This window comes from Grus americana, chromosome 3, assembly GCF_028858705.1.
Source record: "Grus americana isolate bGruAme1 chromosome 3, bGruAme1.mat, whole genome shotgun sequence".
Lineage (NCBI taxonomy): Eukaryota > Metazoa > Chordata > Aves > Gruiformes > Gruidae > Grus > Grus americana.
In genome coordinates, this window is record NC_072854.1 from 33,561,025 (window position 1) to 33,576,647 (window position 15,623).

The following is a 15,623-nucleotide window of genomic DNA, read 5'->3' on the forward strand; positions in this document are numbered from 1 at the left end:
TTTTTAGTAAATTTTGGGAGTTATACAGATAAATTATGAATGTAAATGTATTTAATCCTTCTATGCAGTCTTCCACTCATCCATGGCAAAGGACTTGAACCACTTTGATTAAAAAGTGTGTGGTTATTCAGTTTTCTGTCTGCAAGACATATATATACTGCACATTGCAATGCACTAATGGAGTCATGCCTTTTCTAGCTCTACTGTTTGCATTTCAGTCAGGTATATATCTGTATTAAAGCTCTTACTAGTTACTGTGATTGCAACATGGGGAAATAATACCTAATGGTCCAGCGTTCCACTGTTTTGTTTTATTATAAAACTCCTTCCCAGATAGTCCTGACAAAAAAACCTAACTGAAGAGAGTAAGATAGTTAAAGAGAATAGAAAGTCAGCAAGACTACATTTTCTTGTTTTGTATTTTATCAAAAATCTAATCTCTTGAAGGCACCTCGTTTTTCTGATTTTTCTGATGTCTGTATCATACAGTTGTTTTCAAAAATAGCTCTCTTCAGTTCTGTTTAACAAAAGCCAGAAGTTGCTGTTTTGTCCTGTCATGTACTTGGATGAGAGGCCCTAGGTTTCAGCAGTAGCATTGTTTTTGTGAACTGTTTGCCCATGTTTCATATTAGTGTATTTGCTAAGTTTTTAATTGTACCAATTGCATTTGGCGATTTTCATATGTTTGGTTTATGTAATTTAAACTTAAGAACATGACAGACATCTATTTGCGAAAAGTACATTTTCTTGGTTATTTATTGAGAAACGTTCTTTCTGCAACAAATTTAGATGCTTAGAAAACTGTATAAGATTGATTAGTCAAGCACATTGAAAGGAATATCAATTTTATTCATTCTGTGTCAGCTTTACTTCTTTTCAAGTAGATTTGGCCTTTTTGTATCCTTAACTGTCTTTAAGCCTCTGTAAAGCCTGATTTGAGAATAGATTTGCTTATGAATATTTTAGGTTTAATTTTAAAAATAATGTTAAAACTGTTCTGTCTATATATTTCTGTTTGATATGATTTCTGATTTGTGGCTTGGAAACTCACAAATATATGATTAACCAGGTTGTTGGAGGAAAAATGACAGAGTTAGGACGACTCGGTGCCTTCATTACCAAAGTGAAGAAAGGTAGCTTGGCTGATGTGGTGGGGCATCTCAGAGCAGGTAAATCAATCAGTTGCATATGAAATACATTGTCTTTTAATTAAGGCTTTTTGTAATGCAGCTGTTAATTTATATTAACATTGATTATGTGATATGCTAATATTTTTAAAATACAGGACAATTCTGTAAACTTATTATGAAATACCACAGTTGCCTACATTTCTAATGTATTATTAACTCAAATTGCTTGCATGTATGAGCAAAATAACAGACACTTCTGATCAATGCTGCTGTCAGGACTGTCACTGGTAAATTTTTGCTTGCTAGCTCAGGAGCTGCTTGTTACACTCTATAGAAGCAATGCAAATATTTTTTAAAACTGTTTCATTGTGGGAAACAAAACTCACCACAGCTACTTTACTTGCACCATAGTGTCACCTGCACTGTGAACACAATGGACTTTATTAGTGCTTCTTTCAGTGCTAATTGTTACAAATAAAAATGGAAAGCAACCCAAGAAAAGCTTAAAATATTTCATTTATATAAGATATATATACCACACTTACTTACAAATAAGTGGCTGTGCTCTTGGCACTTTTCAAGCTTCTAAATGAAGTGAGAACTGTGCACAGCAGTTGGTTTTCAAAATTACTTCTTAGTGGTTTATATTTTTACCATGGCTCTAAGCAACTATTTTCCCAGTGTTGTCTTAGCAAACCGAAGTCTATGCAGTGCCTTTTTAGGAATCCAGAAGCTCCAATGACAACTTTTATAAATTTAGGATAATTGTATGAAGCAAATAGTAATAAAGAAGTATAACAGATAATGAGTCTCTAAAAATACCCTATTTTGGTTTGGCATTTATTAATTTTTTTTTTTTTACCAAGTCAATATACATGGGGTTGAGAGCACCGATTATCATAGTTGTTTATAGGTTTTAACTGCAGATTATAATTACAGAAAATAAGTTCTCTCCACTAGTTTTGAACTATTTGGGCTGAAATACTACATTTCTAATGTCTGGTCTAGATTGTTTTTTAAGTCAAAGCTATTTTTAATTTCTAAAAATATTTTTAGAGCCAAAGTAATTTCACAGAAAAGAATACATTGTTTTGCACAGGTTTTCAATGAATGAAAGTCTATTCATCCTATGGTATGGGACTAAAACACCAAAAAAAAGGCATGGATGACTCCTTGCTGTTAGGAAAACACACTTGCTTTTTTGTCTTTATGAAAAACCTCCACAATTTGGCTAGTTGATAAATCTTTGAGTATAACTTCATAAATTTTAATAAAGACAAATATGAAGTCTTGCATGAGGAACAGAATAACCTAGTGTATCAGTAAGCACTAGGAGTCAATCAGCTAGAAAGCAGCTTGGCAGCAAAGCATCTGGAGGTGCTGAAGGACAGTAAATTGAACATGAGTGAGCAAAGTGCCATTGCAGCAAACGCCAGTCATGTACAGGGCTGTAATGGCAGGATTGTCACCAGCAGGTTGAAAGAGGTGGTTGTTGCTCTCTGTTCAGTGCTTATGAGGCTGTATCTGGAGGACTGTATCCAGTTTGGGTTCCTCTAGTACAAGAGAGATACTGACAAACTGGATTAGGTTGGGCAGAGGGACAGAAAGTTGATTAGGGGTCTGGAGCATATGGCGTACGAGAAGCTGAGACAACTGGACTTGTTCAAACTGGCAAAGAAGAGATTATGGGAGGGTCTAATTCTTGTTTTCACTTGGCTAATGGAGGCTGTAGAGAACCCAGAGCCGGACTGTTCTCGGCAGTACACACTGATCACACAAGAAGCAACATGTACAGGCTGGAATGAGGGAGATACTGTTTGTGAATTTTTTTTTTCTTGTATCTAGAGAGGATAGTTAAGGCTCGAAACAGGTTGCCCAGAGGAGATGTTGCATATCCTTCCTTTGAGATACCCAGATCTCATCTGGTCAAATCCCTGAGCAACCTGGTCTATCCTTTGATGTTGGCCCTACTTTGAGCAAGGTTTGGAACTAGCTGACACCCAGAGGTATCTCCCAATCTGAATTACTATTTTAAAAAACAATATGAAAAAATCCAGAGATCTGCAGCATAAGTCTGAAAACTTTCTATCTCTGCTGAACATGCGTCTTAGATATCCTGGGATATATGCCTCACCAGCAGAAGCGGCTCCATAAAGGTGCAGGTGTCCTGTAGGTTCTGCCAGCCAGCTTTGAGCAGAATGTAAGCCTTGCAGACAGCATCTTAGATGAAAGAGACAAAGTAAAAGGGCTTGACTGATCAAAAAGATCAAACTGAGCAAAAGATGGATGGTAGTGATGTGGTTAGAACTAGCAGAAGTGCCATTTCACTCAAATCTGCATTTGGATCTAGTCTTCAGTAAGAATAATTGGAGTCACTTCTGTTAATTTAACATTCTGACTATGATGATCTTATATTTAATCATCTCGGCAACTCTTTATTTTTTTTAATTGTTTGATCTCCTACTGACTCTCAAAAAGCTGCTTAAGTCCTCTAAAATAGCAATACAGAGACCTTACATGTTCCTCTTCAGGATTCTCAAACACATTGCACCTACTTTCTCTTTTTCAAAATGTGATAGATTCATTGCTGTGTAAATTAGGTTTAGCATATGTCCCTGTCAGGTTTTGCTATTAAGTTATAACTATTGCAAAGCTGGCCACATCTTGTTCCTTTTGATGCCTGGGATGCTTTTGTACATTAAGTGAATTATCTCTAAAGAAGTCAGATTTTATTTTAGGGAAAAACATGTTAGTTTATAACAGTTGTTAGCTTTAAAATACAGACAGAATTACAGGAGAAACTGAGTGTGATTTTACTGAGTTGTACAAATTTTAAATGAAGTTCCTAGGCAATATCTAATTTCTGTTCCCCTCTGATATAAGATTATGTAATAAATATACAAAATATTTTAACCTGTTTCAGCCAAACAATGTGGTAGAAAATTAAACTTATGTCAGCAAGCTTTTATCAAGTCTGTCATTAGCAAGCAGCCCTTATGCTTTAAAGAATGCCAAAATGCTTTGAAAGCCAGTGGAATACACTGTGGATTCCTTCCTTAAAATCCCCAAATATAGGCTGTTTGGGAAAAAGGACTGACAATCCCTGAACACAAAACGAAAGTGAAGCCATGCATTTTGGTAGATAGGACTTCAGTTAGGATGGTTTTCCTTGGCTTATTAACAAGCACAAGTTTGATCATTTGGCTTAGATCTTCTCAGAAAGGAGCAAAGCCAGCAACTGAAGAGTTGCTCCTGACTGAATCTGATCATTGTCAATGAAGAGTTATTTGTGGCATCAAATAATGGTTGTGAAGTTTTGACTGCTGCATATGATGGGGTATAAGAATGTAAACTTACGCTGTGGTTCTTGCAGTTTAATTGTATATACTGAACTTTCTTTAGAAACTATACTTCAGGATTTTCACCTTTTTATAATAAGGCCAAAATACAGTGTAATCTATATACTATTTAAATTCCAGAAACGGCAAGCTGAAAAAAGAAAGTTATTTAGATGACTTTCACATCATGTTTTCCTTTCTGTCACCCTAACATCCTCAGGAGATAGTGACTCACTCCTTGCTTTTATTTTTGGTTCATTTGACACAGACAGTGAAGATTGTCCTTTTTGTGGAGAAATTGAAATGCACAGTATATAAATTGTAATAAAATATCATAATTTTTAAAGGCTTAAGAGTAGGTATTTATATTTTTCATTTTTGAAGACTAACCTATTTTCCAAGTTTATTACTGCCAGTTAATAAAGGATCTTTTAAAAAGACTTCATTTCATAGCACAGTAACAGGTGCTGTATTATTTTGGAAATATTCAATGTGTTTGCACAAGTGATTTCTTTAGTATGTTCTGTGTGTACAAATTGTTGCAGTGTTCTGAGAAAGGAGCCTTGGTAGTGTCTCAAAAGCCTTTTTTGCAATGTTACTTGGTTATATAGATTTCATAAATGCTTTGCACTTCTTTGTAAAAGAATATGGAAATGAGATAAACTTCTCTTTAAATTCAAGGGGATGAAGTTCTAGAATGGAATGGTAAACCATTGCCTGGAGCTACAAATGAAGAAGTTTACAACATTATTTTAGAATCAAAATCAGAACCTCAAGTTGAAATTATTGTTTCAAGGCCGATTGGGTAAGGTTAAAGACTTGCTTCTTAAGCACAGGTATTACTTCTACTAATAGGACTTTTAAAGGGACTATTTGTGAGTTCATTTTTTTTATCTCTTAATAATGGAATATGATTAACTTTCTATTATTGACATTCTATATATTCCATTTTCTTCACTGCCATTTACAGTCTTGGATCTTTGCACTGATATCTATAAGTATAAATGTTGTTTTCTGTATGGTCAAAGTACTTACAAGGTTTTTGCTGACTGGCAAAGGACAAATTGTGGGATCTAGTGGATGTGTGCATGAGAAAAATCTGGTTGTCAGGCTTTTAGCTTTGTTAAAACAGAATAACTTATACGAGTATTCAAGAATAGAAGGAAGCATCAGCAAACATTGAGCGTTGCAGGATTTTAATAAGTCAATGCTAGTAGGATTTTAGACAGACCTTCTTTAAAGAGCTAAAAAAAGGAAAACCAAAACTCTTAATTGAAAAGACCATATTTAGCCTTAAATGATACTGTCATCAAAATCAAAAGTGGAAACAAAAGTACCTTCATATTTATGAAGGTAATTTGTTTCATCAAAATTTAGCATTAATGTGTTATGTTTATAATCTTATATTTTATTTATTGTATATCCAGGTTTGGGGGTTTGTTCTTATTTATTCTTGATTTCCCATGTAAAGCTTTAGAAAGATCATAAAATCTATTAGAATTGATAACATTAGTGAGGTCGGCCCTGCGTTTGTCACAATTGTTTCAGTGATATACTACACTCCTTCCCCGAACACAACTCTGTTGGGACTGTTTTGAGCTAAGTCTTACAGGATTGAATATGAATCATATATTGTAAATTCACATTTATATTGCAGAACAGTCACATGATTAACAATAAAAAGTGACTCTTGGCTAGTTTAAAAAAAAATAAAAATTGAATGGATTTAAATCTCTCTGTAGTTTGTCACATTCCCAGAGTTCATGGACACTCACTCTAAGTCCCTAAATACCAGTATCCTGTAGGTAGATGGTAAACTGTTTCTTCCTTATGAATGCATGATTATTTCATTTTGAATTTGCTAGATGTCATTCTAAGTATAATTTTTATCTGTCTAATATATAAGTTTTCATTTTTAGAAACAAAAAACACTATTAATTTTCCTTCTGACTAAAACATTCTTTTACATTTATTTCATGTCAGTTTTTGATGTTTGGTTTTGTCTATACTGTGCAAGTGTAGCTATATTTTGCATGAGTTCTGCCTTTTCAATGGCAATCATTATTAAAAGTACTTAAATAAAATTAACATTTCTTGCTAATTCCAGTTATGAGTTTGACCTTCTAATGGAAAATGAAAGCTTGATGCAATAATAGTGGTTGTTAAAGACTAAAATTACCATCCACATGGAGACTGGGGGAGTAGAAACCTTATTTTACATTCTTTAGTTGGATAAATTAGGAGACATTCCTGACTGAAAATTGCAAATTCAGTCCTACATCTTTATAATTAAAAATAAAATGCCATAAGGAGATTTTTGGAAGTCTATTTTTTTACTTTAAATCAGCAGAAAAGAAATATGTTGATACTGGACCTGATTTGAACTCCATGTCTCAGTTGAAGAAAACCTGAAAATTGATTCGTACAACTGTTATAAAAGGAAGGTGCTAGATTAATATTTTAAATAATGAGCTTAAGATACATTCATTGCTATCAGTATATTTGCAAATGTCTTGTATCCTTAAACTTTTAAGATAACTTCATTATTAAACCAATTGAATTACTTTTGTTTATGAATTTGATAAATCTAATAGCCTCAAAAAATGAAGTACAAGATAACCACATTCCAGTGACATACTCTTGAAGAAAAATCAAAAGAAAATACCACAACTTTTGAACTCAGGCATAGAACATGAAGTGCATTCAAAATCAGAGAATGCTTCTGAATCTAAGTGGTGAATTTTACACTAAAAAAGTGCACCCAGAGATAGTACCAATAAAATGTAAAGTTTTGCTTTGGATGACCCCTGCATATTTTTTCAAGACATAGACAAAATAGAGCACATCACACTGTGCTTTTATTTTGAGATAAATGGAGTCTTGACATGGAGGTTTTTACATGCTATAACAACACTATTCTTGTAGAGTTGTGTCTTGATAATTTTTTCGTTTGTTTAAGGGTTTTTTGGGTGGGTTTGTTTGGGGTTTTTTTTTTGAGAAGAGCAAATGAATATCCCAAAGCGACCAAAGGATAGAATTTGAAATTTAAAGGGATTTCCTTTCTCCAGCAGCAATGACTCAAAATCGTCGTTTTGTATCAGATTGGGCTTTGTCTTTCTGTCATCTTAAAAGAACAAAAAATATCTTACATTGTACAATGAAGGAAATCCTGATATAAGTTAAAAAAAAAGAACAGACGGCACAGGCCTTTTTATTTTTTAATTAATTATAATCTATGTAAATTGTGTTACAAAATGGAAAATGGTTTGCTTGCATTAACAGCTTACTTCCCTGACACCCCTCCCTCCCACCGCCTTGTCTTGTTATCCAAACTTTGTGATTGTTTCAGATTCATGACAGGGAATTTTATTTAATCCAACAAATCTAGTGTATCAAAGTTTTGTGTCTACTTTAGGAGCTGACTCAGCAAAATTGAAGCTGCTTGATACAGCATTAAGTGGTCATCCATTACACCTAAAATTCCTGTGAGGAAATAAGTTCCCGAAAGACCTGAAAAATGGTATTTCGTCTGCATAATTTAAGTGTTTTCATCGCTCAGTATTAATAATGCAAATAATGTACCAGCACTCTTAATGGTCTCTATTTAAAAACTCCTAGCATATTAGGTCTAAAAAGCCCAAATATGACACAGTTTGGCTTAAGTGAATAATGGGAGGACTGTAAGCCCACAAATTAGATGACTGCCAGTTACAGAATTGATGTCTAAATAATTTGCTCAGTCTTGTAAGTTTGGGTTTCTGCATCTACCAGCAAATGTAATTTTGAGTAATGGATAATTGTAGGATGTTTATTAGGGAAAAATGTGAAACATGTAACACTATTAGCAGATGAAGGCGTAACAATAAACAGTATAACCACAATAGTACCATAAAAACTCCATAGAAACTAATTGACGCTAATGCTAATGATTGCAACACATGGTAGGTAAGAAACCTATAAAAAGTAGAATTAATGGGTTGGCTATCTAAATATGAGGGGAAGAATCACCTATGAATATGCATACAACGTGAGAGGCGGTTAACATAGGAAAGCATAGAAAATCCTCTGACACTGTGCTTTTTGGAGAGGAAACCTCGCACGGTAACTAACTTACTGTCTCTTGTGTGCTTGGGTGAGCTCTATGGGATAGTGCAGGTAAACCAAATATTTTTTCATTTGTCTCTCTTTTCTGTGTCACATACTAGCTATCTTTGTTTGGATTTCCACAGATAATATTGCCAAAATTGTTGTTTTTCTGGTGTGATTCAGCTCCTCTGTGCAGGGACTGTTACTGTGCTCTAGTTGCTTGCAGGTAGTTTGAACCTCCCTAATCAGGCAGTACTGAATTCCAGAGAGTTGCTCCAGTAATGTAGTTAGTGCAAACTGCAAATTGATCTACGGGTTTTGATGGGAGGAAACGGTTTTGGAAATAGGAGGATGAGCATCAGGGACAGATATTCAGAAACTCTGAAAACTCTGTAGGGCATAGAAGACGATGCTTCTATCGCTAGAGCAACCTAAAAAAGTGTGGATTACAACCACATTTGAATTTGGTTTGTCTTCAGTGATCAAACTCTTGACTATTGCCCTCAGAGAAATTACAGCTGTTCCTGTGTTTCATAAAATAGTGATCCCCACAGACCAAATACTTGCACAGAGTAATCTTAACCTAAGGTATAGTTTGGTTTAATTTATGTATTCATAGAGGTGTGGAAGGATCAGACGTAAGACAGTCATATGTAACATCACATAAGATCGCACAAAGCCTTTGCCTTTCAGGGTAGAGATAGAAAGACAAAGCTCAATGTCAGCAGCTCTGACAGTCTGGAATGTGTCTGACCTGACTTTTCTGACGTTCACATTGCTCTGAAAGCAGAGCAAAATTTTGTTCTTAGTTTAAATAAGTGGGTATGCTACTTCTTTCTTTGCTTTTACCATTTGCTTTGACTAGTCTAGTTTTGAATATGTTAAGTCATGGGGTTTCTACTATTTCTTCTGAACGGCTTTTTTTGGTAAATCATAGGGTTAGAATATTTCCTGCAATCCACAAATAAGAGCAGGCTACATAAGACTCATTTTCTAATCTAACAAGTTCTAGATTATAGTTTCTTTTTAGAATTTTCATTCTTTAATTAAAATGCCATTGTTTAAAAAAATACCACTCGTACATTTGATAAAGTCACTAGATATATAACATCAGTTTTTTACTTGTGGGCATGTAATATTTAAGAAATTATTATGTAAAGTGGATTATTGAATTTGTAAGAAGTTTAAATATGGACAGAAGCATAGCCTTGACTTATTTCATGTCCATTTTGAAATCAGTAGCAGAAAGCAGAACTGTTACAGAGCTTGTGGGGATACTCTGCCACGAGTTTGGTGATCGGTACTGTATTGCACACTCAATTTATTCATTGCTTTGCTTTTTGTGTCTTGCAGTTCTGTGTGGAGCTGTGCTTAAACAAGATAAATATATTAGGGAAGAGAAGATTTCCTAGCAATAATTTTTATACACACACACACACATATATAAGCTATCCATTGTACTATAAAGTTTTAGAGATTTCCTAAGGCTGAAGGAGCTCTAGTATGGTGGGGATGAATGAGGTGGGTGGGAAAGCTGCCAAATAACATTTCTATTGTGAACCATGCATTTTGTTGGAAGTTGAAATTTATGTTCTAGCTTCCACTGTTCCTGTCAGGTTTTTGTAAGAATTACAAGGGGTTTAGAAAAATACATTAAAAAAATTGTACTTTCCATTCTTTTCTGTCTGATGAGTAAAGTCTTAAGAAAGATCTGATTATTTTTGTCATAAAATTTGACCTGGCGAGGACTTTCAACTTGACCATTTTTCCACCCACCCAGGGATTATGAAACTTGACACAGTAGGTTGCACTTTCCATGTTGAAACACTCCTTGCACATGTGAGCCCTATTGTAGATATCCTAAATGGCATATTATTACAAACAATGCTATACTGCAGACAAAATTGTTCATATTCTAGGACAAGAAAACATTGAAAACTTAATGTTGTATTGAACAGAAAAATCAGTTTCAATATGCTAAGTAAATATTTCAGAATGATGAGAATTGCCCTGGAAATTGGAGGGAGAAAATGGTAAGAGGAAGAAGTCTGCACAGCAGCCCTGCTGTGCAACACATCCTTAATCTGTTTATATGCTTGTGAAGCAGTACTATGCCATGTCAAGAATAAGTAATGCAGTTAGATTTCTATGAGCTTGAGGAAACCACATTACTCTTGAATTCAAAGTCAAAGCAAAGAGAAGCACATTCTTGTGGAGCGATAAGGATGTAAGTTCATCTGAGACACTAACTGGGAGCTGAAATATAGGGTTTTTTTAAAACACATGCACCAGAAGTTTAAAATGCAGGACATGAAAAGCAAATTTAAACTAATTGATTTGGCACAGTTACATTCCTTTGCTGACTTAAAGTGTCTGTTTCTTTTTCATAAGTGACTTTTATATACCTAGGAGTCTGAGTTTTATTGACTTCCAAGTCGCTAAGATACTGTTTCACTGAACAGAGGAATGCCTGAATACATTTAAAATGCTCAGTTTTAAACTTAAAATCTTGTAAATGTTCTTCAGAAATGTTATTGTGGTTCCAATTTTGGGTTATTTTGTGTAGACGAAAATATTTTCAAGTAATTCACTGAAGTGCTTTGTTTCCATTTTCCTGCTCTGCTGCTTTGCTAACATTTGTACAATAACAGTCATTTCATGCTCTTGCAATGTATTTTCAATGATTGCTGAGAACAGAAGAAAGTCAAGAGCTAGCATCATCCAGATTTTGGTGGAAGAGTAAATTCGTTGATGACAAAATTTTGATAGATATGTGTGGACTTAACCAGTTTGATTTTCCTTATACTTGTATATGTGCTAGGTAGGTGTATGTCAAAAAATATCCATACCCAGTCATAATATGGTTTGATTTTTTTTTAAGCCCTTAAAGAAATGCATTATTCTTTTGTTTGTTTAACATTGCTAATGTTATTTACTTTTTCTTTTTATTATTATAAGACATTTCCATCAGTTTCATTCTGTGAACTCCTTGAGACGTTTATATAAAAATTACTAGTGAGTTAACCTATGTCTTATTTTTTTCATTTTTTTTTCCTCCCCAAAATAGTTGAACGTCTGTAGCTATAATACCTTTTGCTACCTTTCTCTTCCTAAAAGCTCTCTTACTTTATTGTTCTGCTTGTAAAAATATCGTGGAATCCATCCACAATATTAACATTGTAGTGCTCATGTTGTTACATCGGCTGGTTCCTTAACTTGAAAGAAGTAGTTTGTATCTGTAACGTTTTCATGAATGTTAGTGAGAAACATGTTTTTAAATATTTCCCCTTTCTTTCCTTGTAACCCATTAGAATGGAAACAGATCCATATTTCTAAAAAAGTGTCCCAGAAATGTGTTTGTTACAGCAGAGGTCATCTCCGTTGTTTCTAATTACTATGTGTATATTCACGTTTTAGTGATATTCCACGGATTCCCGAGACTTCTCACCCCCCATTAGAGTCTAGTGAGTACATGCCTCATTCTTTTCACTAAGCATCGTCTTGTACCCAGCACAGTCATTTTAGCTATGAATTTTCTTAAAGATGTACACTGGGAGACTGCATTGGCTCCAAGGTTTTTGTATGACAAAATTCAATGGGTTTTGGTCTTGTGTGTTAAATTCGAAACAATATAGATTTCATTAAAAAATTTATAGATTTCAAATGTTAGCAGGATTTTATTGTTTTCTTCTATATCTTAGTGCCATACTGGTATACATGCTGTGGCCCAAAACAGTCATTTACTTGCCCTAAGACAGAAAACACGTATAAGGGATTGCCAAAGTTACAAATGGTGTCAGCATTTCACCTCCTGCACCATCTAGCATAAGTCCAGAGTTCTTGCTTCTCTTTTTCTTAACAAGAAAACATTGGTTAGATGAACTTTTTGAGTATCATGATTCAAAAGGTGGGGTTTTTTTAACTACCCATTTGAACAGTGTCAGCTAGAGCATGTGAGGGCTATGGCTCCCAGTCCTTTCTCATTTGAGCCTTGTCTGAGATGCAACCAGGAACTTTCCCTGGGGCAGGGTCCCATGGGGCCACTGAGTGTTGTTACACCTATCATGAACTCATCTCATTAATGAGGGCTCTGCTTCGCTGCTGGAGAACTGCTGATGTCCAGCAGGCACTGGAGCATCCTCCATGCCAGACACGTGTCCTGCATACCTTCCTGTCTGCCAGTTCCTTGGGAGATAAAATTTCAGAGGCTACTGGGAGTATAATCCATACAACAGATGTAGGTTTATTCATCAAAGACTTGAGATCATAGAATACTTTGGGTTGGAAGAGAGATGTGTAATCCTGTCAGAGGACAATATTTTATTTACAACACTTGGTATGGTTTGTCACTGCTATATGAGGAGCACTTTTTTATACGTTATTTCAAATAAAACAAAAACCGGCATGTTTAATCTGGGGTAAGGATATCCAGACAGTCTTTTTCACAATGCTATCTACATCAGTGTAAAATATTTCTGTGTATTATGCAGTTATATTGTGTATAAATACAAACTTTATAAAATTCAAGGAAAAGCAATTCATAAATTATTCAAATTTGCTTCAAAATTTTGGATGGAAAGTTCATGTGTTTCTCATGTGTTTTTAGGTTCAAGTTCTTTTGAATCCCAGAAGATGGAAAGGCCATCTATTTCTGTTATATCTCCGACCAGCCCTGGAGCCCTACGGGATGCACCACAAGTCCTACCAGGGCAGCTTTCTGTGAGCATGTTTTGTTTTTCGTGACTTGTTAATGAAAATCTGTGAAGTGCTGGTCCCTCAGCCCTTCACATTCCCAATGTCTATTGGGAGGTCAAGAGAAATGTCTGTTGTTGGTAAAGACTAACATATTTCAAATGTTTTTTAAGACCCTGTGTACAAACTCACAAAGCATCACTGTAATCATAGCAGAGGTAAAGAATTGTCTTTACACACCAACGAGCACAGGAATCTACATTGAGAGGAGCCCATAAAAATGCCTTGTAACTTGTCATCCTGTATCATCTACATTGAAAATGGTGACTCTTCTGTACATGCCCAGTAATCCGCAGATAACAAGCATAGTATCACTTTTTCTTCTTTATGGGAGCATTTAAAGAGCTGTGTATTTGTTAAGAGTTACACTGTTCAGTAATACATTTTAATTTAGATACACGCTACATCCTGGAACTGTCTGTGATACTAATTGAAGCTGTGCTTATTAAATATACTGTGAGCACTTAGACTTTGTTTTGTACATACATAATGTTGTACTCTTTAGAAATTATTTAGCTCTATATTACACTTTTCATAAGAACATTTACAAGGTGATAAATCAGAGTAGAGAGATTTCAACTATGCCTCGAATTTAGCTGCAGTCAGGGCTTCCTATTGAAGTGTATCTTTTAAGGTGAAGAGCTAAGACATATGCTGATTTAAATGCACTCACAGATACCAGATTATGCAGTGACTACAATAAAAAATGTAAGTATAATTAGGCACCTCCATTTTATTCAGCTGTGATAAATACAAAAGTCTTTGGTATATACCATCATCTTTTCCATCCAACTTAGTTAAATATTAAGGGATTTGAAATAAAATATATCTCATTGTCTCTTGGAAAAAACAATGGTTACTTTTACATTGTGGTTAATGTGATGCAGTCTTAAAATTCTGTTTTTTCTCCATTTTCAGTAATGTTTTCTGGTAACTTAATTCTTGTAGGTTAAACTGTGGTACGACAAAGTGGGACATCAGTTAATAGTAAATGTTCTGCAAGCAACAGATTTGCCACCAAGAGTAGATGGACGCCCCAGGAATCCCTATGTAAAAATGTATTTTCTTCCGGACAGAAGGTAGTAGCTCAGTTTAGAAAATTATGTTGTAATTTACCATGTATTGAATCAACTTTTAAATCAATGCTCATGAAGTAAAGAATTCCTTTTTATAATTTGTTATAGTTAGATTAGTTATAACAAAAAACTGCACTTGAATCATGCAAGTCAGTGTCAAATTAACTTTGTGGACTTTTGGATGAATGTGATCCATTGTACCACAAATACTTTTCTTTTTTAGGCATTATCAGATCAGAAAGAATGAAAACTGATGAGTGCTGATGAGTTGATGGCATTTTGTGATTTATCTCTACAAACAACTTACAACAAATATTTATGTTTCAGTGATAAGAGTAAAAGGAGGACCAAAACAGTAAAGAAAAGTCTAGAGCCAAAATGGAACCAAACTTTTCTCTACTCACATGTACATCGTAGAGATTTTAGAGAACGAATGCTTGAAATAACCGTATGGGATCAGCCAAGAGTACAAGAAGAAGAGAGTGAATTTCTTGGAGAGGTGATACATACAATCACATTTCCCCTGAGTTCATCGTTTCGTTTTGAATACATATGCATATATATTTTACATATGTGTTTGTGTGTGTGTGTGCCTTTAAAGGAAAATTAAAACCTGGTAATTTTTCTACCAGATTCTTATAGAGCTGGAGACAGCACTTTTAGATGATGAACCACATTGGTATAAGCTACAGACACATGATGAATCTTCACTACCTCTGCCTCAGCCATCACCTTTCATGCCAAGAAGACATGTTCATGGTGGAGAAAGCACTAGCAAAAAATTACAAAGTAGGTCTAAATTCCATTCATCTCTTTTAAATTAGAAATGCTGGATATGGTGTAATGGTATTTAACTTTAATATACAGGATAAAAATACTATTTCATAGTCTTCAAACATAATGAGAATGTGTGGCAGAAAAAAGATGCAAATTATGACATTGCAGCCTTTCACCTGTGACACATAACTTTCAAGTATGTGAAACCTGTTGGAATTGATATGGTTTTCACTAGCAAAAGAAAATTGTTCAAACATTTATTTGCATAAATTTCCTTTTAAATAGAAAGATGAAGTTCATAATTATTGGATACTTTTTAATAATTTTAAAAAAGAAATTCCTTAAAGACTTATGAGACTTAAACCACTTTTCATTGTAAAGTTAGTCTCAAACTCCAATATGCTCATAGATCAGATGAGAAGTATACTTTTGCAGCAAAGAGAAATAGTATGCATGTATTTGGG

At 34.5% G+C, this 15,623-nt stretch overlaps 1 protein-coding gene across 49 annotated transcripts in view; it reads left to right on the forward strand.

Annotated features, from left to right (window-relative positions):
* RIMS1 (regulating synaptic membrane exocytosis 1) overlaps nt 1-15,623 on the forward strand; it is a 350,364-nt gene that overhangs the window by 193,348 nt on the left and 141,393 nt on the right. For all 49 annotated transcript variants that reach the window (XM_054820922.1, XM_054820925.1, XM_054820924.1 and 46 more), the window contains 7 exons: nt 1,070-1,169; nt 5,150-5,273; nt 11,972-12,018; nt 13,161-13,273; nt 14,255-14,385; nt 14,710-14,881; nt 15,015-15,171. In XM_054820922.1, coding sequence (XP_054676897.1) covers nt 1,070-1,169; nt 5,150-5,273; nt 11,972-12,018; nt 13,161-13,273; nt 14,255-14,385; nt 14,710-14,881; nt 15,015-15,171 — 844 coding nt within the window. The remainder of the gene's footprint in view (nt 1-1,069; nt 1,170-5,149; nt 5,274-11,971; nt 12,019-13,160; nt 13,274-14,254; nt 14,386-14,709; nt 14,882-15,014; nt 15,172-15,623) is intronic.